Below are 27,476 nucleotides of genomic sequence, written 5' to 3'. Positions count from 1 at the left end.
AGAAAAAGAGAAAAAGAGAGAAAAAGAGAGGAAAAGAGAGGAAAGAGAGAAAGAGGAAAAGAGAGGAAAAGAGAAAGAGGAAAAGAGAAAAAGAGAGGAAGAGGAAAAGAGAGGAAAAGAGAAAAAGAGAGGAAGAGGAAAAGAGAGGAAAAGAGAGAAAGAGGAAAAGAGAGAAAAAGAGAGGAAAAGAGAGGAAAAGAGAAAAAGAGAGGAAAAGAGAGGAAAAGAGAAAAAGAGAAAGAGAGAAAGAGAAAGAGAGAAAGAGAAAAAGAGAAACCTTGAGAATCTCCCTGAGAGACCCGCATGTCCTTCCCGCATATCCTTCGACACAGGAGGCACAGAAATTATAATTCTTCTTCCCTTCTCATTTTAAATCAAATGCTATTTACCTACAGTACTTGGGAATGCTATATTTGCTATATTCCAAATTCTGGGAAAACTGACAAAAAGGCCTTTACAGACCTTGACCCCTTCTCCATTCAGGTTCAATTTTATTTTCACCCATTTTCCCATCCTCGTTTCACTCACCTCTTTCCTGACATCCTTTTCATGGCCCGAATTGCTGAACACCAACGGTTGCTGGAGAGATGGTGCCGAGTAGGTCTCAAAAGGTTGGGGCCCAGTGGGTGTTAAAATGGTCCCCGTATTAAGGATTGCAGTTGAAGATCGAGGCGAGGACTTGTGCAGGAGAGACGCAAGGCTCACGCTGCAACGGAGCATGCAGAAGGAAGAATAAGGGAAATTAATAACAATAGTAATAAAAACAAAAAAGTCAAATCAGATTAGAGAAAAAGGAAGGAGAACTTTATGACAAGACAAGCGAGAAAGATTAGTGACGTACGCTTGGCTGGGTGGGTAAGCTTCCGAGTCTGCCGTCACAGACGCCGTGAAAACTCGAGTCTCAGACAGCTGTCGACAAAAGGCAGACGACCAGCTTAGTACGCGTATCCAATAGTACGTCATAGCCAATAATGGATGTGACAGTTACCTCCAAAGGAATCAATTGAAGATGCATTTGCTGCCAGATTTGAAAAATAAAATAAAATAAAATAAAAACACCAAAGCAAAAACTTCATGATGCCATGCCTCGTCTCAATTAGCAGGCTTGCACACTTTAGGACAGGCCCAATTAAATCTCCATTGGCCGTAATTTGCATGCTTTGCTTTGGTGCCTTTCTGCTCAAGCCAACATTAAGTCCCCAATGACATCAGCACTTGCAAGAGTCATACCGTTGACAATCGATATCACATGGCTGGTCCGTCTCACTCGACTTCTGTCCTAATTTTGTCTTCCACATATTCCTCGTCATTCATAAATTGTATTTGTAACGAGTCAAAACATATGATCTGCGTACACCCCACCCACAATTGATGCAACGTTGCCTTGGGCTCAAAGCTGCAATAGATACATGCAACTCGGGCAGAGTCGATCAAGATTGGGCCGGGACAGTCAAGACAACTGGAAAAAGATTAGAGCTTAACTTGCAAAAAAAAGAAAAAGTACAATTTGCATGAGTTTATTTTAATAATGTGCCATAATAACCCATGAACATTGGTTCGTCAAGCATAAATTAACAGCACAGGCAAGGTTGCAGTTGATCAGCACTCATACAAGGAAAACTAGAACGGGCACTCGGTAGAGCGCATACCTTCGCCGCAGCTACTGTTCTGTACTTGGCATGGGAGTGTAGGGAACAGAACAGTGAACAGTTTGGTGCTGATTTCATGCAAATCGGATAAGAATTGACCGAGTTATGACAAAAAACGCACATTTTGCAAGGTCGTGACCCCCCTGACCTTTGACCCCCAACCGCTAACAAGGGTAATGTCTTCACTGGGTCATGTCGTATATCACAAGATCGGGCATTGAATTCTGAACATTTTGGCATTAGTTGCATGCCAATTGGATAAAAATTGACCGCGCTATGGTAAAAATACGATTTTGACCTTTTCGTGACCTTGACCTTGACCTTTGACCCGATTGCTCCCAAAATCTAATCAAATGTGTCCCGTATAATAACCAATCATCCCACCAAATTTCATGCAATTCGGTTGAATACTTTTTGAGTTATGCGAATAACATACACACACACACACACACAGACATACAAATAACTAGAACGGGCACTCGGTAGAGCGCATACCTTCGCCGCAGCTACTGTTCTGTACTTGGCATGGGAGTGTAGGGAACAGAACAACAAAAATACGATTTTGACCTTTTCGTGACCTTGACCTTGACCTTTGACCCGATTGCTCCCAAAATCTAATCAAATGTGTCCCGTATAATAACCAATCATCCCACCAAATTTCATGCAATTCGGTTGAATACTTTTTGAGTTATGCGAATAACATACACACACACACACACACAGACATACAAATAAATACACAGCGATCAAAACATAACCTTCCGCTTTTGCGAAGGTAAATACACAGCGATCAAAACATAACCTTCCGCTTTTGCGAAGGTAAATAACCTTCCGCTTTTGCGAAGGTAATTATAAAGATAGATATCAATCTGAGCAAACAGATTCCACCCAAATGAACCGTGCAATATTGGCAGGGGCATACAAGGAGGGTCCCCGGGAAGGAGCCCATGGGGATAGGCCCAGAGCACCTCGGTAAAACGGGCAGCTGCGGGATTGAGCACCACCCACAAGGATAGGTACCGTGTTCCTGTAAATAGAACATGTCACTGACCAATGCCTCTAGGGGAAATGCCCGAGCATAGCAGTACGTCTCAACATGGACATCTGGTCATCAGGGGTTAAAATTAAGCTCCCTCGTGTCCACAAAGTTCAGTTTGATCGTAAATCTGGGCTGGTTAATCCTGCAGTGAACCGCTGGTAGGCCCTCTTGGCATCCCAATATACCGCAAAGACCTTCAGGAGAATCTGGATGATTTTATTGTTAATGAGGCCCAACAGAGGAGAATCGAACATAATTAGCCAAGAGAGGGGAGCCCCATAAAGACCCCTTTTACTAAAGGCACATTTCTCCATCTGGCCACTTTACCATTTGGGGCCTCAGCCAGCCGACCAACATTGATCATTCAGGTCGGCAGAACCAACCTGGCAGCGAGCTTCTCCCAAATAAAAGGTCCCTCACAGATGGCAGGTCAGCTGATAACATCAGTCTGGGTCCACATAAAAGTTACAGAAATATCAAAACTGACCCCTGACCATGATTGCCGTGATACACCGACGCCGGCGCAGGGCCCCACCACAGAGGCAAGCACTTGCGGCCAGCAACTAGTGCGCCAGGCGACCGTGTCAACGAGAGCTTTCCACAGTCCCATTTCGACACAACCAATGCCTTTGCCCTGGATGGCGAGTCAAGGTCCAGCTCCAAAAGGAGCTCTTCACCCTCCCCACTCAGAGTGAGTAACACCTCCCCTTCCAAGGAGGCAACCCCTCCCCGCGGAGTTGGTCAGATAGATCATGGTACCCTGGGTTCGGACCCCAGGCCAGCTGCACCCCTTTGCCCAGACCTCAGACTCGTGCCTGGATAAAATCCAGGGGGCAGGGTGGTCTCGCCACATTCTTACACGAGATCGCACAGCATGTGGACCCCATTCACCTCAGCGGAATGGGATGAGCGGAATGGCATGCTCCATGCTATCAGTTCGGTGACCCACAAAAATAACAACTATTACAATCCCAAATGAGCATGCTTTATATTTAGAGCCTTTATAAATAAAACAGTCTAGAGCTTTAAAAAGTTGGCGTTTTTATTAATCCATGTGCTCAGCTTTGAAAAAAATGACCTACCATGTGCATTTTGTTCCCAGTCAGTTTTGGCATTTACTTCCAACATTCAGTTAAAGTAATGGTGGCAGTGCTACCTTTCAGAAGCACAATTTTAATGCTCACTGTATACAAGGGAACCAGGAAGTATGGATGGGCGAAACATGCAGACCAGTCACATTGCCTAAAAAGTTGAATGAGCCGACTGAATCTCAACCAACAATCCAATGAAAATAAAGCGATTCTCAAATACTTGCTTGGTTTCGAGCTCAACCAAAATATATTGTTGTGGTTTTGGAATAAAGGATAATCCCCCTCGTAGGTAGACGCACCACAACATATAGCCTCGCGATAGTTCAGTTATTTCTTAGTGAATGTAAGCGTAGTCCTTTCCTGTGTTAGTTTTGCGTTGAGCAGGCCCGTGAGTTGGGCGGTCTTTTGGGCTGGAAATGCTGAACTATCTGTGTGCCACTGCATCCTTTCCGCTTGCTTGTTGTGCTTCGTCTCTCCCCCCCGCCCCAGGACCATTTTGGAGGCCGACCTGAGCAGCATCCATTCTGCACCGTTCCACCTGTGCAGCCGACCTGTGCAGCACCTTGCTGCCAAACACATTTTTGCTGCACCTTTGTTCCACCTGTGCAGCCAAACTGTGCAGCACCTTGCTGCCATGTCCTTTTGATGCACCCGTGTTGCACCAGTGCAGCCGACCTGTGCAGCACTTTGCTGCCAAACCACTTTGCTGCACCTTGTTACACTCATGGACCACAAGCCTTGTGGCCTTGCACCTCTGCTGTGCAGCATCTTGCTGCAAAATCATCTTGCACTTTGGACCACTTGTTTGAGTGGCGCTGATGCCACGCAGTTGGACCACGTGGGAATGGCCCTGCGTGGCAATGAAAAATAAAAGCATTTTTTTGTTATTGTGTGCTAGGGATAAGAAGTTCTGCAAGTCTAGATGGCCCTGATGCTTCAAATGGCCTGTATGCCGGTCAGGAGGCCAGCCGGTTTGTTAGACGCACACAGAAGAAGCAAGATGCAAGATGCAAGATGCAAGCAGCAAGTGTCACATTGAGTGTTTTGCTGTGTTTTTCTCCCCTCCAATCTTCTCTTCCAAAAAGTACAGGTCCTGGGTCATAGAATTGTAAATATACGTGCTTGTAAATATAAGAATGTGCCCACCGGCTTTGTGTTTAGTTTGAAATTCCGGAAATATTCGGGTAGTTGTGGGTGTGAAACTGTTAGCTGCTCAATGCAATAGGGGGGACATGTTTCGTGTAAAGAATGTCCCACACATGGGTTAGAATAAATGGTAGGGGGAACCACACCTATGTGTCACATTTAAACGTAATATTAATTTTGCATGTCAGGCTCTACCGGTCGTTCCATTGGTGGGTTCGACTCGGGGCGAGTCTGGTGAGAGAGGGGTGTAGTGTTGTGGTTTTGGAATAAAAGATAATCCCCCTCGTAGATAGACGCACCACAACATATAGCCTCGCGATAGTTCAGTTATTTCTTAGTGAATGTAAACATAGTCCTTTCCTGTGTTAGTTTTGCGTTGAGCAGGCCCGTGAGTAGGGCAGTCTTTTGGGCTGGAAATGCCACGTGGTAGGCCTTCAACAAGTCTGGCAAGGCCGAAGGGAGGCGCTGCAGGGGGAGTGTCCGGTAAGCGCGAGCCGCCAATCAGAACTAGAGGGGAGTGGCTAACCACGGCGATGAGAGGTGGGGCTTGGAACATTCGAGTAAGGCCGGGGCGGAGCCATAAAACCCTGCTCCGAGCCCCCCACCTCAGTTGGAGTTGGAGTCAGGATCGGAGTCGAGTCAGAGCCGGGGAGTATTGCGAGTCAGTTGAGTTGAGCTGAGTTCGGGTCGAGGCATTGATCGAGTCAGAGAGAGAGAACGCGCAAGAGAACGAGTCAATTGCATTGCCGGTTATCGTCATTGTACACGAACTTGCCCCGTGCCCTGCGCTGTATTAATCGCACGTTCGAGAAGACGACCCGTGCCGGGCCACAGACGCGCGATCTCCTCCTGCCTGCCTTCTCCTGCATACGTACCGTGACCACCAGAGGGCCACGCCGGGCGAGCTGCCCCGGAGCGACCGACGGCAAAGCGCGTTTGGCGCGCGAACATTCTTCCTCCATCTCCCCGTGTGCGTGAGTGGGCCCTGTGTCTGGGAATAAGTTAACATTGTATAAGTGCCTGCTCCGTCTCTGCGAATCATTGTACATAAATAATAAATTGTGTTATTCCTCTTATTTGACCGTTCCTGTCCCTTCCATTAATTGGCCTCGCATGGTACGAATAGAACCGCTCGAATCGGGTTCCATAAAAGTAACGGCACGAGTCACGTGATACGCATACCGCTCGGGCGTACTCGATTAAGCGTGGCTCGTGCGAGGTCCGGTCCCCGCTTTCGTGGCAGCGTGGGTTAAAGGTACGTGCGTCTCGACCCGATACCCTTTTTCACGCTTGCTGCGGAAGTGGCGATTCGGCCTCGTGGACACGAAGACCCAGGGGGAAAAAGTGGTTTAATCCCCCCTTTATAACGTGGAACGGGCTTCGGGAGATCCGCAACAATATTTAGCTTCCAGCAGAATTGAATCAATAATCATGAGCATCACAGTCTAAATATCATTATATGTACGACTGACAACTTCGTAAAAGTTTGGGGAGTGATTCACGGAACAAACATTGCATGCAAAATATTTTGAGAATACAACATTCAGAACAGCAACAAGACTTCATGTACGCCACTTTAAAAAATTTTCATCTAAAAACAAGTCACTCACATCCTCATTCCAGTCCTCTGCAGGCCATTCATCAAGCCCTGGACGCCAGCCACCATCGCTGGCAAGAAGATCTTCGGCATTGTTCCTTCTGTTGTTACCGCTAGGACCCCATTCCGTAGGCGTTCTTCCCCATTCCACCTGACCACCTCCTATAGATCCTGTACCCCAATCTCCAGCTGGCACCAGTGGAGAAGTAGCAGGAGAATCAAGAGCTGCAGGCCTGGAAGACATATCAATGAGCATTTAGAGCATTAGGTAAAATCCAGAGAAAAAAAAACAAAAACAAATAAAGGATAAACAATCCCCCCTCCCCCCAAAGTATTTTTTTTAACGGTGAGAAAAAACAAAAATTACACTCACCCCAAGCCAATTCTGCCCCTCGGTCTTCCTCGCACAATGCCACCTACAGAGTTAAAGCAGCAGAGATATATAAATATATATATATATATTTACATATATATATATATAATAGTAATAAAACAAATATTCCAATGCTAGGGAGAGGTGCAGCAGTAAGAAAATGAAGGTGAATTGTTCGGCCTATTTGGTGTTGCCATTTCAACACCATGTTGGGATTCCTAGAGTCAAATCCTTTACACCTTGACAACTGTTCATAATCTACATGTAGCATTTGCAAAAGCTTTTCCAAAGAAACTTGGATCATGGTTCAAATTAAAACGAATTGTAAAGAGTAGATAAAGGACCAACCTCTACCCCTGCGACCTCTGCCTCCACTCGCATCAGATCTTGATTCAATCCCATTTTCCTGTCCACGACCTGAAATGTGTACAAACATACAACTGGTTGGATATAGCTGTAACACAACTTTTCCATTACACGTTTTTTCATTGGGGAAGGGGTGGGGTCTGAGTATTTTCAACAGTTAAATGGATGAACTGGAACGACACTCTTCCATGTCGCTGCGTCAACTGATGCTCACGATACTCCACCCACATTATTACATCATCATACATACTTGTACCAAGTTTGATTAAATGCCTTCATCTATTCTCAATCACATTTTTACCTGACATGACCTCCGACGCCAAAATCTAATCATTTTGTCTTTACATGTGATATACACATGTATACATACTTACACTGTCGGCCGACGTCGGCAGCTGATTAGCGCAGTGATGAGGTGGGCAGTTGATGGGTGTCGGCCCTGATCCGTGGGTGCGGCTCCATGCGTGTCTCGTGGCGAAAAGAGTGTTTAAGATTTGATAGTTGATCAAAGGCCGCTCCATTTTAATTTACTTTAATTCATGTACTTAAATTGAGCAAACGAGGAAGTTCCAATGCTCCAAAATGGATCCATAACTGTCCAGGCCCCCTGGGCAGCCTGCATCTCGTGGTTTCAGTGGTGAAGTTCCTCCTCTGAGGCCTATGCGGTGCTGCAGTGACCGACTGAGATAGTCTCTGTACCGGCGAGGTGCACCCTCTCCCCCTTGCCAGCATTGAATGCGTGCTGGTTCGTGAATGTGGCGGCCTTATTGATGTCTGGGTTCGAGACCTTCTGGGCCGTTCCCGCTGCGGTTTTGTTTGGCAGCGATTTGAGCAGGGACTGTGATGGAAGAATGCCTGAAGCCTTAGAAGTCACAAGTGGTGCCATATTCTTGGCTCTGTATTTTGCCTCCGTGCCAGTGCTCTCCTTGTGCCGCTGGCTAGGCAGGGACTGTCCTAGATTTCCATGGATTCGGCTCCTGGTTCTGTGCTGCATGCTTCTCAGGTTTGCAGATGTTTTGGGCCGACCGTTGCATCACAGACTGGCACTCCCTTCCTGCCACGGCTGCCCTCTCTCTGCTCATTACTATCTGCTCACCGTCAGGCCCACCACCATGCACGTTCCAGCACCCCTCCTCCCACTGCATGGTCTGCATGTTGACTTTGGTGTTCTCTGATGCGTGTGCATGGAACCTCACTATTTTTTCTGCACAAACGCCATGGTTAAACTCACCAGAGTTGTGAGATGGAGGTCAGCGAGATGGACATTGGCACAGCCCCCATGGCCATTTTCGGTTTGGTTGAACTCCATGGAGAGGCTTGGTACAGCTATTTTTTCTTTTCTTTCGCTATACTTATGTCTTTACTGTGCACCACTTTGGGTCTACTCTAGCACAACTAATTGTTTTGTTTTAACTACTACTAGCAAAGGTACCCGCCCTATGGGCGGGGCTTCAATTGGGAGGACCAAATGAAAAGGCAAAATATCAGAATTTGAAGGCATTTTTATTTTAAACGATTCATATAAACATATCAACCATATCACATGAACCATATCACATGCAAATCATCAAAATCTAAACAGTACATGGCGCCCATTTTGAAAAAATATTGAATTCTGCAAAACGGAAGCGGCCGCTACACGTCTTTCTCAGTCGCACGTTTATGTGTGAAGAGTGTGTGCCGAATCTGTAACACGGAAGCGGCCGCTACACCTGTTTCTCAGTCGCTTTGCACACGCTGCCATGTTACTTCGGAGCCGCACGTTTATATAGGAAGAGTTCGTCAGGAGTCGATCTCCTCTCTCCTGGTACGTAGAATAAACAGTATTTGTAGAATTTCAACAAAAGCAACATGACTGTTCATAATCGGTAAATATTATTCCATCGTGTTTGGAAAACTGGAAAAAAAATATAGCCTATTTTACTCCCAGGGGTCCCAGGAATACCCACCCACCCAAAATATCGTTGCGATCGGTTGAGCCGTTTTTGCGGTACCTTCGAACGGACGGACGGACATTTGGTGAATTATAGTAAGATGATCTACTTTATTATTTGATATTTTTAATTGCAATACCGGTATTTGATATTGCCTTTCAAATGTTTTTCAGGGTTTTTTTGGCGACATAACTTTATTGTCATGTCCCTGGGGTTAAGACCCCAAAAGGACGAATGACCAAAACGAGCTTAAACTCTGAGGCGTACTCCGAACCTTGGCGGGAATGTCTTTGGGCACGCGCGGGAAGTGCCGAGCCTTATCTAATCGGGAACATGCAGGGGTTATCCAAACCCACAAACACAAAGACGGAACAGCAAAATCCACAATACAAGAAAAGTAAGATTCAACAAATAATGATTTAATGAAAATAAATGCAAATAACAATGAAAGGGGAGGTAAAAACGAAAATTCCAAATTGAGACGTCTCCATCAGACTCGCATACAAACAAGGGGAAAAGATAATGAAAGAAAATAAATAATGTTTTGGTAACAAACTGGCACTCAGCTTTGCGTCCCCAAATGGCTGGTAAAGCTTGCTGGTCGTCGCCTCAAACCAGCACGCGGGACACGCACAGGATGGCACGGAATCACGCCCGCAGCCAGCCACCAGTGTGAGGCAAGCAGGCAGGATCCTTCTTTGCCATCACGGTTTCGATGGTCTCCCCGGCGAACACAGACGAGCGCCCGTCATCCTCCCACGCAAAACAACCAAGCGACCGCCGCGATCAAGACCAGGACCAGAAGAGAAGACTGCGACCACACACAACCAAACCCGGGACAAGAGAGACCAAGATGACGAGAGCGAGTTCTCTTCCTCCAGCTCTCAAATGTTCCACGCAGACGTCACACTCTGTCCAATCATCGAGCACTACTCAATCACGAAGGCCGGGGTGTGGCCTCCCCATTACAAGTTGTCGGGGGCGGAATCCAGTCGTCGTTCAGGAATATTGAGACGACGTCGTTGGACGTGAGGCGGGGCTTGATTGGCACGGTCGGCAAATGTGCTGGGTGTTGGTTAGCCCTGGTGGCATGGTGTGCGAATGAGTCCATTTGTTATAATTGTTGTTTGGTGGGCTTTTTAATTGTAATAAAGACCGAGGGAAGATCACATGAGACAAACACGTACAGGGGAATTTAACCTTACAGACACTACCTCGATAGCACAACTCCACTCCTCCGTGTGGAGATACCTAAACACTTAACCGGACATTCGACTACTTATGTACATCGAAATGGGTTCTTCTTCTTCGCAAGACTGAGCATGCTAATCAACACATTCTGAACTTTAAGGTATTTCTTCATTTACCCCCACAAACGTAACATTGTATTGGTCTATGCATTTAAAAACTTGCATCTTATTGTATCTTGATTTATAATCATTATTATTGTAACCTATTATTGCAGCCAGTAAACATTATTTAAATTCAAATTGCAACACTGACAATACTGACGATTTTAGTCCTCAGACTTTTTGTCATGTGCTTTTTTAGTTTGCATTAAACTGAAATGATCGATTGAAATGACAATTTTGGTCAAAATCCCATCATTGGGTTCACTAGTTAGTGCAGTAACGGAATTATTACCCAATAGGTCCCCTGACCTTTGACCTCTTGACCCAAAAATCAAATCAGTTCAACTTGCATCACAACATATACTTGTACCAACTTTGGTCAAAATCCCATTGCTGGTTCACAAGTTATCCTGGTAACAGGATTTTCATACATGACCTCTGACCTTTTGACCCCAAAATGTAATCAGTTTATCTTTGCATCATAGTACATACTTGCTCCAAGTTTGATTTAAATCCCTTCAGCCGTTCTCAAGTTATCAACAAAAACACAACAGGCATTTTAAGGCCATTTTCCCTGCAAGAGCAGGGGTTAGCCTTGCGGTCCCAATGAATCTTCTCCATTTTGCCCTATTTTCTGCATCTCCCCTTGTTAACCCCCTTGCCCGCATTTCTTCTTCGACCATCTTTAGCTAAGTCTTTCTCGGTCTTCCCCGTCCTCTACTTCCTTCTACATTCATTTCCATCACTCTTCTCAACCAGTCACTTTCATCCTTCCTCAACACATGACCAAACCATCTCAAACTGTTTCTCTTCACAGCATACATCACAGGCTCTATTCCCATCATCTTTCGCAATTCATCATTTGTCTTCCTCTCTCTCAACGATACTCCACACATCCACCGAACCATTCGCATTTCCACTCTTTCCAGCCTTGCTGCTCTACGTTCATGACTCATGTCTCGCTCCCATAAATCATAACACTTCTCCACACATGCAGCATACACCTTTCCCTTCAGCTTCAACGACACTCCCCTCCTCGTCAGCACACCACTCCGTTCCCGAAACTTCTTCCATGCACATCTCACTCTAGCAACCGTTGCCGAGTCTAATCCACCTTCTCCATTCGGCATGTCTCCTAGGTAACACAATGTTTTTGAACCTTCCAGCTTCACGCCATCTCCAAGAGCCAACTCAACATTTCCTCCATCTGCAGCTCCCTCTGTGCACACTTTACACTTGAATGTAGCTGCCACACTGGTTAATGACCCTCTCAAACCACTACATTTTTGATGAACCCACTCAGCGCACATTGTACATAGAATGGAATTCACTCCGACACCCTTTCTGCACACACAGCACACGGCCACTTCCCAGTTCTTTCCACCTCACCACATGCTTTACCACTTGCCACATCTTTACCGTTCTCAAGTTATCGTGGGAACGAAAACCTATCACGGATTCACAGACAGACAACCTGAAAACAATGCCTCCGGTGACTCAGTCGGCGGAGGCATAAATAATGCAAACAGAACAAAAAAGGCAAATAAAAAGCAGAACAAATGGACTCAAATGCAATATCCTCTCCTCTGGCGAGGGTAACTAGAACGGCAATCGGCATAGCACATATCTTTGCCAGGCTGAACAGTTTACATTTTGCATCCCACCGATATGCAGGGTCTGGATTTGTACCAGAAAGAAGATCGAATCAGCTTGTTCTTATTACTTACCGAACTCATCCACCCTGTTTTGTCATAATGTGTCCATAACTATTTAAGATGTAGTGTTATACATCATGTTTGGCTAAATCTCTCAATTGTGTAGAATCACTGAAAAAATTATCGGATCCAGATGTTGTTCATCACAATCAAATCGATTAGTCCTGGTCACACATTCGTCCTGGTCATACATTCAACCTGTTCACCAAGTTTTGTCCAAATCTTTCGATAACCTTTAGAGACATCCTGCTCAGAGACAGACAAATACACAGAGGTAGACATGAGTGAAAACATAACCTCCGTCCATTTTATGTGGCAGAGGTAAAGGCGGCAAAAGGTTCCACCAGGAATGTTACTAAATATCAAAGCTTGAGTTTAATTTCCCCCTCCCCCCCATTTGACCTCTGTGACCCTAAGTTGCATATATACAAAGTTTCATTTTATGTTTAAAAATGTGTCCACAATTGAATATTTTGGTATTTGAGGTTTTGCCTACGCCCCAGGGGACGGGGCCAAAAATGGCACTGCTCTTGCACCTTCATGCGATATGGTGATCATAACTACAATACCAAGTTTGGCGAATTTCTGCCCAACTGTTTAAGAGATAGCATGACAGACAAAACCGATTACAATATCCACCCGTTTTGTTTTTTCAAAAAGTGTGGGGAAAATTAAAACATACCAAAGTAATATTACTAAAAGAGATGCCACGCCACACCCAAATTACAAGTATTACAAGGGAAACAGGTTTGATAGTCTTCAAACCTTTCGCAGATGAAAACAAGCCTGATACCTTAAACAGACGTTAAAACACAATAGAAGGTCCAATTTACATACAATTTACAATCCAACATACAATTTACGCATTTTTGAGACAAAAGTGACAAAGGCCATACATGAGGAACTCACCTTCTCTCAACCTCCCCAATGCTCCTCGCCCTCTGCGGAGTCCTCCACCTGCCATTCTTCCTCCTCTTGCCCCTCCGCCACTTATGCCATCTCTCTCTCGTCCCTCTCCGGTGACTGGTGGGATAGAAGCATCTGTTCCACGCTGTCCAGATCCCCCAGCAGCTCCCGAGCCCGTACCCCCTACCCTGGGTTTCCGTCCAACAGTTTTCCACAAGCCCTGTACGAGGTGGAGGGGGGAGGGGGGAGTGGGGGAATACATTCACAAGAGTTTTCTTTTTGACAAACTAAGTTTCCACAATATCAGCACTGGACTCAAAAAAAAAAAACATTATAAACCTATAGTTCAGAAGCACTTTCAAACAATTGCAATTTTGGTCAATCCCAAGAAAAGAAGCAGAGTTGTGAATCTACTAATCTGTTGTGAACATTTGACCGGCGTTTTTCACCTTCACTACCAACATAACACTGCTGCTATCTTCCTCTTCACTAACACCACGTTTGTCTGAATCGCTCGCACAAGGATTAAAATGACATGGATGTACAATTCCTCCAAAAGAGTTTCCATCACTAATCTCGTCTCCAAGAGCTTCTTCACAATCCCACTGATCAGTTTCAACATATTGAGAACCTTCAGAGTTGCTAATGACAATGGAATCAGTATTGGAATCCAATCTCGGCATGCACTGGTTCTCTATTTAAGTCTCTGTTGGGATCAAGGTGGGTTAATATTGTGATGTCACTGGCAAAACCGAAAATTGACACTCACGGGTTTTCTCTGACACTGATTGACAAAATTAATTTTTTTTAAATTTCCCTTCAACTCAGACCATGATTTTCAATGGTTTTCAGAATATATTTTACAGCATAGCCCGTAGGGCAAAGCTGTCTAGAACAGTGTTTGTATGTATGTATGTATGTATGTATGTATGTATGTATGTCCCTCACAAACATACACCAATCAGAACTGAGGATCTGGTCACATGATAGGGGTGATGGGATGTGATTACGTCTGATGTCATTACAGCGTACGACGGTTGACTCCACACACCACACACACCTCCACACTCAAGTTCGACAATATTTTCGGCTTGGTCATATATCACAATCGCCATGTCCTACCTTTAAGTTTTTCATTCAGTGTGAAACAAAAACAAACTTATTGTCAAAATGACCATCAAATATCGAAACCATCGGCTTTACGGATCTTCCAACGACACAGTATGTATAGGCCTTCGGCTTCATGCCTCACCTTCAGGCCACTTCGGACAGATTAGCACAGGTTTCTTCATACAGTAGTGTCGTTTTCGTAATAATAATAACATTAACAAAATTAAATATATCAAATATAATCGTAACACTTCAATACCTTTGTCGTGACGACAAAGGTACTGGATTGAAGTGGTGTACGATTTGTTCATTGTCGACTCAAAGCATAGAATAAACCAATGTCTCAATACAATCCCTCTGTTTCCATGGTGACAGAGAGCTTAGAGACTTACAGCACTTCAAAAAAAATTCATACTTACATTATTATCTAACTGGTATCCACACCCAGGTTACACTATCCTCTTCAACTAAAGCATCAAACAAGCCCAGTTAGGCCACTGTTAGACCTTCGGTCTTGTTTTTACTGCGTTGGGTTCCCTTTAAAGATGTATACATAAATTAATTCTGCGTTTTTCTGCCATTGTACCCAGTGTATATTACATCACACCACCCAACACATTGCATTAGTTCTCCATTCCCATTTAAGTGCTTTACACAATCAAGTTAAATATCAAGCTTCCTGTTTGGAATGACTTTCTATTTTGTTTGACTGTGGTAGCAGACAGTAAAAAAATCTCACCCCTCTGAGCATGAGTGATCGGGACAAATTCAGAGCCAATGTACGGTAACATGAGAAACTTGTCTTCCCATTGTATTCATGTTCAAAATTTTATTTTTATAAGTTGTTCCTTGTTCACAAACCGATAAGCAAACAGACGGGATGGACCAACACCAGTTTCTTAACCCCACCTTTCTTCAGGTGCGCGGGGTAACAATCATATCACAGCCAGAGGCTGCGGAGGACCTTTGTGTTGGCTCTTATGACAGAGTTGTTGAAAGAGTGACAGGTAGACCTGTACAAATTTACTTTCCTTTATAGCTTATGGCTTGTACAACAACATACAGTATATGGCAAGGTGAAGTGACACTTATTCCACAGTCAGCTATTGCACACACCTCAAACGAAAAATAAAATAAATAATTTAAAATAAAAACACAAACACCATCACCTCCATACCGTGTCCAAATTTCCCTCCAATAGCTCTTCTGTTGCTTTTGTCACATCTCCATCACTGTCATGAAGAGCCACCGTGCATTGTTCCTCATCTCGTCCTGTTACCTCCATCAACTAAATTTGAAAACAGTGGAAGATTCATATTTTAAAAAAATTAAAAAGTGATAAAGTAAAACACGAGTCAAAAAGCAGAAGCAACTTCTGAGATTACAAAGTGCATCAGATAAAGCAAATGCAGAATTAGAAAATACAGAAAATAAAAAGCACAAAAGATTAGGATAAATGTCACAAGTAATACAAATTATCAAAGCCATGTTCAAAATTACACATTAAAAGAACAAAGACAGCAAGATGTGTTGATGGACAAGATGGAAAGAATGCAACATTTCAAATTGGTAGGAGGGGGCAAAAGACAAGATTTTTTTTTCTTTTAAAGCAAAGCAAAAACATTGGCCAAATCGTATTACATTGCCAGTTTTATTAATATGTAGCCAATGTACCATTTCTCCTTAATTTTCCAATACACGGCTTTCAAAACGACGTAATCCACCCCAAAATTCTCGGCACACATGCGCTGAAACACCTAGCACCGGGTAGGGTTTATCGGGACAGCCGAACGTATATTGTGTATAAGTGAAGTCACGAAAAATGGAACACTTTCATTTTTCTCAATACAGGGCTTGATATTTTCTTATTACATATAAAATATCCACTATTTTACACTTGTATGATGCGTAATGGGGTCTCCTCTACCTGCAGAGACAACTTCAGTGCAATATAACAATTTTTGGTTCTTGCGTGACAGGTTAAAGGCCAAAAAAGGGGGTATTTTTGGCATTAAAATGTAAAGTAGTTCGACTATGACATTTCTTTGATCAACTATTATTAGCAGGAAGGTTTTGAGGTGTCTCCTTATTTTTTTATGTAAAATTTAAATGCTAAGGTTTATTTCAGTGAAAAAATTATCGTTCTACCCCTCTTCATTGCAGAGTAATTGAGATTGGAAGATGGCGCTATTTTCAAAGTGAGCTCAATTTGAGTGGTACTAATTATCACTCCACTCCTTTACAAATGGTAACAGAATAACTATATCTTTTGCATTTTTCTGTTGTAGATACCATTCTCTGTTGAAGTCTATAAGTAAAATTCAATAAACATATCACATCATAAAAAATTTTGTATGAGAAAATCATCAAAAAATTTCCGTCCCCTTATGTCACGTCCGTCACACCCTAATTTATTCAAAAAGTAAGTTACAAAAATATGAAAAAATATGCCTGAGACAGCTTCAACCATTAGCTATTCTCAAACATCAAATGATTAAATTGTGCCTTCATGTTAATTTGTGGAAGGGGAAAATAATGATTCCGTCCCCTGAAGTGTCCCATCCGTCACGCTGTGACATAAGTACCAGAAATGACAAACGGTACTACTTTCATGCATTTAAATACATGTACTTAAAGTTATAATGAAACAAGATGTTATCTAGGTCAGCACCACATCACGTCGGCCCGGTCAGCACCACACCACGTCGGCCCGGTCAGCACCACACCACGTCGGCCCGGTCAGCACCACACCACGTCGGCCCGGTCAGCACCATACCACGGTGGCCAGGTCAGCACCACACCACATTGGCCCGGTCAGCACCACACCACATCGGCCCAGTTGGCCCGGAGCGAAGTCCAAGGACATCAGCACGTCGTCCGAAAACAGCTCCGGTTGGTGTGAACCACTCGGTCAATGGCGCGTTATGAGATGGTGCGTTGCCATGTCATTGGCTTGTCATTGGCTTGACATGGTGGTGCATAATGCAAGTAATGTGGAAAATAGCCATTTATTGTTGATACACTATCCTCGTTGTGTCAAAATTAGATTTTCACTTACCTTGATGTAATTTCATGTTGTCAGGTTGTCACAGTTTACAACTGACATGTTTGATGTGTTTCTGTTATTTGTTCTCAGCTTTCATAGATTTTAGAAAGACTGGTATCATGTAAAGAATTTCTGTCATGCAAACTATCATTTATTATGGAAAAGTAACAAGTATCTTATGATTTCCATACATTGTCGCTTATGTCACGTCCGTCACACTGAGGTGATATTGCCTTTAATGTTAAAATACACTGTACTTGGTGAACGAAGAGGGGTATATCGTATAAAAACATGAGGCATACAATAGATTTTGAGAGTATTTTGTACTCATGACCCCTAAAATTTGCCAGAGGAAAACTTTTCATGGTAGGTTGTGGTAGAGGGACACAATATGGCAACACCAGCAAACCAATGTTACATTTTTCCATCACAGACTTACACTTAGTATTTTTTTCTGATAGTTTTCACCCCTCTGCATCTTCAAATGCCAAGAAAATAATATTAATTGGAGGTAAACATTGCTAGGCACATGATCTTATCAGTGTGACGGACGTGACCTAAGATTTAATTGTCTAATTCACAAGCCTCCATTTTAAAAACAAGGCAAGCCGTTATCTTCTAATCATTATTTTTGTACACGTGGACCCTCGTACTCTAAAATAAAGCAACAGACAAACTGTTTAAAGGTAGAAAATTTTCCACTGCTGATTTTTACATGTGTTCCATTTTTCGTGACTTCACTCATATGCCAAATAAGGATTGTTACCTAAAATGGCTCACAAAGCTTCCAGAATGAGCCAAAAATAGTTGGAAAAGTAGCTGCGAGAAATGAGCGTGCCTCTTTACAACAAAAGAGTTGGAGAACTTTCTGAACTCGCCCAAAAAGCTGATACAGTAGACACCATTTAATAAAACCACAGTTAATCAAACCAATCGCTTTTAGGACCACTTCGATTCGGTGCTGACTCATCCCTGCGATTCCTGCGTTAGGAAACATCAGTTAATAAAAACAATCCATCGGTTAATAACGGCTCTTATTTTGTTTTGAAAAGAAAGATTTTGATTTGTACCCACGAAATACGTCAATATGTGTGTTCATCTGATGGCTTACAAGCGGAAATGAACTGACCTCAATGCGACGGAAAAAGTTGAAGACCTTCTTCTGTAAGATGCTGTATGAATCTTCACAAACTCTTGGATGACCGGCTCAATCTGAAATGACTGGTTGATAAACTGGAACTAGCACCTGGAGAAGGAGAAGAAGATCGTCCTCCTTGTTGACAACTGCAGCGCACATGCTGATGTTCCTGGAGGACTCTTGGATTGACATCAGCAGTCTTCCTCCTTACCACATCCATTGGGCATTATTCGGATCATTAAAGCTTACTTTCAGGTATGGGATGAGCCGAGCAATCAGACATGCTTGAGAACGATGGTGATCGCCCGACAACAAATGAGGTTGCAAGGAAAATGAATATGCTCGATTCCATGCACATGATGTCTGGAGCCATGTCCAAGGTCTCTTCAGAGACCATCGACAATTGTTGGAAAAAGGAAGATTCAAACCTCAAAAGTAAGAGCTGTGTTTGGTTTGAGCTGTATTTAAAAAGGAGGTAAGTGTACTGTATTTTACACGATGTAAAATAAGGTACATTATTAAATAGGATGTAAAAGGAGGTACATGAACTGTATTTTACATGATGTAAAATAAGGTACATTATTAAAAAGGATGTAAAAGGAGGTACATGAACTGTATTTTCCAATCTGTGTTTGGTTTGTTCTGTGCAGAAATACCGAAAATGTGACTAATAATAAACTAGAGCAATGTGTGTCGCTAATATGCCTCCGCGTAGTGCCTGCCCGTGACAATGGGTAGATGCCCTCGTTCACCGTCCTAAAAACAAGTTTGGTTTAAATCTCTTCAGCTGCTGAAAAGTATCACATTTTTATCACAGGACAGGTTTTACATCGATCGGTGAAGCGTTTTTGGAGAAAGGATTTTTTAAAATATCGGCTTTCAAGCCAATATGGCTACCAAACCACGTGACATACGACAGCAAAAATGTACACTCTGCATATGTATGGGTAGGGGATCACGTTGGTGAAGTTTCGTGTTGATCAAATATGGTTCGTTTTTCTATCCAAGATGGCTGCCAAACCACGTGACCTATGATGTCATAAATTTAATATTGCAATACAAATGGGTAATAGATCATGTGCATGCAATTTCAGATTTTTAGGATCAGGCTTTCAATTACAACAATCAAAAAAAACATAACTCGGTCCAAAGGTGGTTTTATTAAGTGGCGACCACTGTAGCTCAAAGCCGATTGTACTGCAAACTCCTGAGGCTGCATGGATCTGATGCTAGGCCTGAAGGTTCGTAGAAGGCATATTATACCCAAACCTTTGACCATTCCTGCTACTGAGTGAGTGGACTTTTAACCCAGCGGAATTACCTACTTCGTGTGAACCTGGCAGGCTTGGCGATTTATTTAATGGACATCTCCTTTCGGAAAGCCAATGCAGTCATAATCAACGTTCAGGCAGACTTTCCAGAGGGGAGACCCCGTAACACACGCACACATGCACGCACACAATCCAAAACCTGGAAGAGAAAAAAAAAAAACATCTCGAGGAAATGCCCGCAGTAATAATTGATACGGAAAAGAAAAGACAACAACTTGCAAAGATGGCAAACTTCAAAAGCCCTGGCCCACATGTGATCCCAAACTTCTGGTTAAAGCAATTTGATGCTCTCCACATTCACTACGCTCAAACTTTCAATGAACTTATCCAAGGGGATCAGGAAATGAAGGAATGTCTCACAGATGGTAACACCTTCCTCATCCCAAAATCTGAAGGGACCCAACTACTCCACAAATACCAGCCAATAACCTTTCTACCAACAACATACAAACTTTTAACATGAATCATCACAGAAACAATGCATCCACCACCTGACACAACAAGGAGGCCTTAGAAGCAGAACAGAATGGATGCAAGAGAGTATGGTTCGAAACAACAGACCACCTACTACCAAGGAGGGTCATATGTCAAAATTGCAATACGAGGAGAACCAAATTGTCCACAGCATGGATAGACTATAAAAAAGGCTTTTGATAGTGTCCCACATTCATGGATGATAAAGTGCATGCAAATGTACAAGATAAATCTCCAAATAATCAAGCTGATTGAGAAAGCCATGGATCTATGGCAGCGGTTCTTAACCTGGGGGTCGTGATGTACGCGCATAGAAGAAAATAACCACCTTTAGAGGCCATTTTTCCCTGCAGAGCTGAAAGTTATGCTTCCCGCGAACAAAATACTGTGTGTGGTATGTACCTTTGTTCGGTTCCTAAAAATGGGCTCAACAAATTGACATGTTATTTATGACCTCTTCATGACCCCCCGGAAAACCCCAAACAACCCCCAGGTCCCGCGCCGCTGGTCTATGGAATGCCACACTAATCCTGCAGCACTAAGAAGGAAAGATTGAAATACTAGGAGTAAAGATATAGCATGGGATTTTCCAATGAGACAGCCTTTTCCCCTCTCCTGTTTTGCCTGGCCCTGGACCCACTAAGTAACCTCATTCATGTGCAAGGACACAGATACACCCTAACATCCAATAAAAAAATGTCCAAAGAAACAAGGTGACACATCCACTGTACATGGATGATTTCAAACTCTTTGCACCAAATGATGAAAAATTGGCAGAACAACTAAAATTAGTGAAACGGTTCTTCGACGACATCCAAATGGAACTTGGCCTAGATAAGTGTGCTAAGTGCACAGTCACGCAAGGTAGATCAACAAAAAAGGACATCAAAATCGACCAACAAACAACAATACAGGAGCTAGACAACGAAGCATCTTACAAATACCTTGGAGTAGAAGAGGGCCACCAAATTTGTCATTAAAAAAAAATGCGCAAAACAATTACCAAAGAATACCTGTGTAGAACGAGGCTAATCCTGAAAAAACATCTCACCCAAAATAACAAAATCAAAGCTATAAACCAACTCACAGTACAGCTGAGGAATAGTAAACTGACCACAAACAGATATCAAAAAACTAGATATAAAAATAAGAAAACTCCTCACTATCTACAAAAAAAATCAATGCATCCCAATAATGTACCTGCCGAGGAAAGGAGGTAGCAGCCCGATATAACTCAATCAGGTGCACAGAGCGACGACGGTATGATTAGCAGAGTACGTGAAAAGCTCAACAGACTACCGAATAAAATTTGTGTACAAGCATGAACACAACAAACCAGAAAAGGTATCTCACTCACCTTGCCAAAAAAAATCTTCCAAAAACACAAGCAATTAGAAGACATCATGCAGCAAACCCAAACAGCAAATACAGTCCCAACGATTGCAAAAAAGAAAAGAAAAATACAAGATGAAATACCAGCAGATATATATTGACCACAGGGAGAAAGACAAAAAAGCAGGAGAAAAAAAAGAAAAGAAAAAAAAACAGACAGCCAGAAACAAAGACTTAGACAGATTGAGGATACACAAAGAAGGATCACTGGAATGGCCAAAAAGAAGTCAGCTCAACTGGGACAGAGAACAAATCAATATTAATGCCCAAGACCAAGGACACTACACCAATGGCTTTAAGAAAATGATGGGACCGACTCAATCGGACAAGTGCAGGTTCTGCAAGATAGAAACAGAAAGCTCGAGTCACCGCCTATCAGGATGTAAAAAACAAAACCAACCTGTCAGAACAGCTGTACACCCAAAGGCACAACAAGGTATGTAGAGTAATCCACTGGCACATTGCAGAAATTTCAATATCCCAATTCCACAAAACTCATGGAAACATGAACCAAAAGCAATTATTGAAAATGAGGACATAATGCTCACGTATGACCTGATGATCCCATCAAGCATGAACATAGAAAACAAAGCAATGCGACCAGACATAGTACCAAGGAGCAAAAAGGATATCGAGATATCAATGATATTGATTGAGATATCAATCCCCAGCAATTTTGGCCTAAATAATGCAGAAATCAAGAAAAAGGTCAAATACCAAGACTACAAAAATTAAGTGAAAAGATCCTGGAAGCTGAAGAGCACAGAAATTGCACCAGTGATAAATGGATTAATGGGAATGATAAAGAACCTTACAGAGATCTTAAAAAAACATCCCTGGGAACATTACCACAAACAACCCACAATTGGAGGCTATAAAGGATACAGGGCTCAGTGATGATCCTGAAAAGAGCCCTTGGAACAAAACTAGAGAACAACACAACTTCACAACTTATCCCATGAATCACAATCTTCAATGAAGAGGGGGTGGATATTTCGAGTCCTGGAAGGACTCCGTTCCACCTCCTGAAAACCGCAAATGGAGATGAGATAACCAACGACACACACAGTTTCGTTCCAGGGCCTCAAGAGAAGTTCTACTCGATTTTTGCATCTATTGGTAAAAGGTGTGTGTGTGTGTGTGTGTGTGTGTGTGTGTGTGTGTGTGTGTGTGTGTGTGTGTGTGTGTGTGTGTGTGTGTGTGCATCAACAGGAAAAGGGAGGAACTTAACACCACACACACATCCATGGATATTTCTCAGGAGTCCAATTTGCACCCAGGAATACAATTATGGTGAACCATTTTTAAACGGCCACTGAAATGAATGAATCAATGATCGTTTTAAGGCCATTTTCCCCACTAGAGTGGGGGTTAGCCTTGCGGGTACCATGACAATCATCATGGTTTCCTTTTTGAGGCAATGTTTTTATGGCCGGATGCCCTTCCTGACGCCAACCCTTTAGTCGCCTCTTACGACGTGCAGGGATACAGTGCACCTATTCTAAATCGGGGTACACACCGGGATCTAAATCGGGCCCCTCTTTAGTCTAAATGCTGAAAGTTATGTTTAAAAGACGATTTAAATTTCAGATTTAGTGCTGGCAATGGCAGGAAGCGCCCAGTAAGTTGAGCCAAGTTACTGAAAATGCACACAAAGCACATGCGTGAAAGGCCTCGTTAACACCCGCACGTCATTTTGAAAGTCTCGTATTACTGGCCAGGTATTCAATCCAAGCAAGACTAATCAAATTAGGGAGTCTCAATTATTTATTATATGACAGCAAATCAGCACAATTGAAGAGCTAATCTGTTACCGCATGGCAAAAACTTGCACCCACATACAACCTGCAAGAGATCATCAAAATATCTTAAGAAATTTTAAAATTCAAACCAAATTTGTGACACAAGTTCCCCAATAAAGGAACCAAAACTGGAAACCAAATCAAGTGGCTGAGGCAAGCAAATACTTAAAAAATCTTACTATAATTCACCAAATGTCCGTCCATCTGTCCGTTTGAAGGTACCGCAAAAACGGTTGAACCAATCGCAACGATATTTTTGGGTGGGTAATCCTAGGACACCCTGGAGTAAAATAGGCTATATGGTTTTTCCAATTTTTCCAAGTTTTCCAATTTTTCCAAACACGATGGAATAATATTTACCGATATGAACAGTGATGTGGCTTTTGTTGAAATTCTACAAATACTGTTTATTCTATGTACCAGCAGAGAGTAGATCGACTCCTGACAAACTCTTCTATATATATATATATAAAAGAAAGTTTTTGTTTGTTTGTTTGTTTGTCTGCACGCGCTAATCTCCTGAACGGTGAAAGATAGGAGGAAACCTCTAAAACAAAAAATGTCGGGACGGGCCCCGGGAAGGTTATTGCCTAGGTGGCGAGGCCGGTCGAGGCCGCTTCGGCCGGGCTGGGCCCATTTCGCAATTAAAAGCTGAGCTGGTAAAAGCTGAATTATAGTAGTAAATTCATTCAAAAAGAACCCGGGCAACGACGGGTGCTTTCGGCTAGTCCTATTATAAACGTGCGGCTCCGAAGTAACACGGCAGCGTGTGCAAAGCGACTGAGAAACAGGTGTAGCGGCCGCTTCCGTGTTACAGATTTGGAGCACACTCTTCACACATAAACGTGCGACTGAGAAAGACGTGTGGCGGCCGCTTCCGTTTTGCAGAATTCAGTATTTTTTCAAAATGGGTGCCATGTACTGTTTAGATTTTGATGATTTGCGTGTGATATGATTAAACGGATGTTTATATGAATCGTTTAAAATAAAATAAAAGCCTTCAATTTCTGATATTTTGCCTTTTCATTTGGGCCTCGCAATTGAAGCCCTGCCCGTAGGGCGGGTACCGTTGCTAGTATTTAAAATTTACCAACTCAAACTGTCAATTCAGACAGAAACTTAAAATCAAACTGAAAATATGAAACAAACGATTAGATGACTGTTTGTGACCGATATAGACTGATGGACTAAACATTTGCATGATGTGATGGAACAGGCTGAGATTCCGCACTTACTTTTTTTTTTTGCTTTGTATACGCTCGAAAAGACGCAAATCCCCTCCATCAAGTCTACAGGTATGAAACTTCTGGTAATATAATTGCATCACATGACAGTTATCCCCAGTTGTATTCAAAACGAGCTGATATTCCAGTCAAGAACGGATGTCTTGTTGCTGCTGATGACCTCTTGCCTGGTTATTGAAGGTTCTCACTCCTAAAAGATTGCTTTATTTAACTACCAACTATTCCTTTTTGATATTAGTTTTCTCTCTCTCAAAAATGTACATAGAGCTTAAAACAGGCCCACAGCATGGGAGGGAAAGAGAACGATACGCCCCGGAAGTACCACCTACAGAATGGCGGGATTCACACCATCCTTCATTTTATACAGATTTTTTTTTTGTTGTATACATAATCGAGGCTCGTGAAAGAGCTAAATGAGCACACTTTTAGTCAGAAGCTCATTCTGTTTACTAATTAGGAATCCCCTTTGAAAACCCGAAACAAACAAACCCACAGTAACGAGGCAAAGATAATCCCATGTGCTTGACTAGTGAGCAAAGAAGCGATTTTGACACGGCACATTAATGTACTATTACTAGGCTGATCTTGCCACGGTTGGCATTACAACAATGCAGCATTTGCAAACTTGGAAGAGCAAGTGCTTGAATTATGATACGAGTTTGCATTATGTGGACATGACATGATGACAAATTTCTTGCCAGGTTTGACAGAAATGACAGCTGTAGGGATTTTAAACCTTACACCAGAAACACACAAATAATAAATAAATAAATTGAAAACCGGATTTTATATAACAAACTCACACTACCTATGAGAGCAGCCGGGTTGTGCGTTTTCAATCCTTCTACCTTAATTATACATTTTCTCACACTATGGTGTGAAAATGATGCTCAAGACTCATCGGGAGTGTTATTATCCATGTGATTATTATTGTTGATATTATTATAATAAGCTTGATATTATAATGCTATTATCATTATTATTATTCATTTTGTTATTGGAAGCAACCTTGGGGAAATGCCACGATAACATAAAACGATGCTGAAGATGGCATTATGACTTTTATTAGAAACGACCTTGGAAAAACACCAATATTAGTTATTTACATTCACATGGCGTTTGTCCAAGGAGGAAAAACCACTTGGGGAGGGTGATTATTGGCATCAATATAGGATTTTTGGACGAGGGGACACTTCATTGACCTGTTTCACTTTTTCTGGAAAGTCCAAGTCATTTTTCTCCAAGATCATCTGAATTCTGATCTGCTCCGCTGTTGCCTGCGATAGAAGAAATGACACGCAGTGCAAACCTTCAAAGAGTCGTTTGTAAATGTAACATCATACCCAACACAGCAAACATCAATCATGTCACTGGTATCAAAAGAGGTTCACGTTACCTGCGTGGGCTTGTAACCAGACGACCGTTCAAGACCGATCCGGGGTCTAGCAGCCGACGCTGCGGCCGACGTGGCCATCATGGTCTCTGTGTGCTACAGAGACTCGGGGAAGCTATGTACACAGCTATGTACACAGAGGCAACCTGGAACAAATCGGAGAACATGTGCTTAACAACAAGGATTCCATTACCAAGAATAGTTTTTAAAAGGATGGGTGCACACTGCACATGGAGCAAAGAAACAGCATCACAAAACCAACTGCCGTTAATGAATGATCGTTTTAAGGCCATTTTTCCCCGCTAGAGTGGGGGTTAGCCTTGCGGGCCCCATGACAATCATGGTTCCCTGTTTGAGGCAATGTTTTTTATGGCCGGATGCCCTTCCTGACGCCAACCCTTAGTCGCCTCTTACGATGCGCACGGATACGGTGTACCTATTCTAAATCGGGGTACACACCGGATCATTTATCACAGCAAGCTGGTACTCAATTAGCCGACCTCGGAAGGATGACAGGCTGAGTCAACCCCCCTGGTGTTAATTCAGCGATCGACCGGGATTCGAACTCAGGATCCTAGGATCCCAAGCCGGCACCCTAACCGCTAAGCCAACACCAGGCTAAACTGCCATTAATAATAATAATAATAAATAAATATGGATGACAGCTTATTTAAAATTGCTGAATTTTGTTTTATTTACTTTATTTGAAATTGTAATTTACCAAAAATGTCTTGGTCATCCATTGTATTACTTTTTTGTGCTTTATTCCCGTTTATATCAATTTGTTGCCTTCAAAGGGCTTCTGTTCACCCTGTACTCGCAATTTATTGGATAAAACCATACGTACGTGTACACACACACACACACACACACACACACACACACACACACACACACACACACACACACACACACACACACACACACACACACACACACACACACACACACACACACACACACACACACACACACACACTGCAATGGGGAGTTAAGATTGTCAAACCACGAGGGTGGAGGGAATGTTACAATGGCAAGTCCACAAACTGTTACTGCGAGAGATGGCTTATGGCTCCACCCAAGGGCATCCCGATACCTAATTGTACATCGGTTCAGAAAGTGATAAATAATCCCAATAAAGTTTGGAAATAATAAATAATAAACGAGGGGCGCTGGCAATTCAAGCCCACACACTTTTATCGTTTTTAAGGACACGCTTTACAAGTCATTTGGTACAAGGTTTAGCCAATAAGTTAGGACAACACAACAAACATCGAATACGGTGTGAGAGAGGAGGAAAGAAAATATCCAGACGAGCAAAGGACAAGAAGCGTTTGGAGGTACAAGATTTAAAAAATAAAAATAAAAAAAAAGTACA

At 42.8% G+C, this 27,476-nt stretch overlaps 1 protein-coding gene across 7 annotated transcripts in view; it reads right to left on the bottom strand.

Moving 5' to 3' along the window:
* LOC137437817 (ubiquitin-associated protein 2-like) overlaps nucleotides 1-27,476 on the bottom strand; it is a 124,759-nt gene that overhangs the window by 51,867 nt on the left and 45,416 nt on the right. For 6 of the 7 annotated variants that reach the window (XM_078766507.1, XM_068132487.2, XM_078766492.1 and 3 more), the window contains exons 2-10: nucleotides 26,102-26,244; nucleotides 25,908-25,982; nucleotides 15,456-15,566; nucleotides 13,172-13,388; nucleotides 7,244-7,312; nucleotides 6,896-6,938; nucleotides 6,536-6,755; nucleotides 842-909; nucleotides 529-706 (exon numbers count right to left, since the gene is read on the bottom strand). In XM_078766507.1, the coding sequence (XP_078622633.1) occupies nucleotides 529-706; nucleotides 842-909; nucleotides 6,536-6,755; nucleotides 6,896-6,938; nucleotides 7,244-7,312; nucleotides 13,172-13,388; nucleotides 15,456-15,566; nucleotides 25,908-25,982; nucleotides 26,102-26,182 (1,062 nt within the window). In that variant the 5' untranslated portion in view covers nucleotides 26,183-26,244. Of the gene's footprint in view, nucleotides 1-528; nucleotides 707-841; nucleotides 910-6,535; nucleotides 6,756-6,895; nucleotides 6,939-7,243; nucleotides 7,313-13,171; nucleotides 13,389-15,455; nucleotides 15,567-25,811; nucleotides 25,983-26,101; nucleotides 26,245-27,476 lie in introns of those variants that run through there. The other variant, XM_068132505.2, reaches the window with a different exon arrangement.

Source organism: Myxine glutinosa, chromosome 1 (assembly GCF_964187855.1).
Source record: "Myxine glutinosa chromosome 1, kmMyxGlut1.1, whole genome shotgun sequence".
NCBI lineage: Eukaryota > Metazoa > Chordata > Myxini > Myxiniformes > Myxinidae > Myxine > Myxine glutinosa.
The sequence above is the reverse complement of the archived record's forward strand: the minus strand, read 5'-3'. Positions and strand labels throughout refer to the sequence as shown.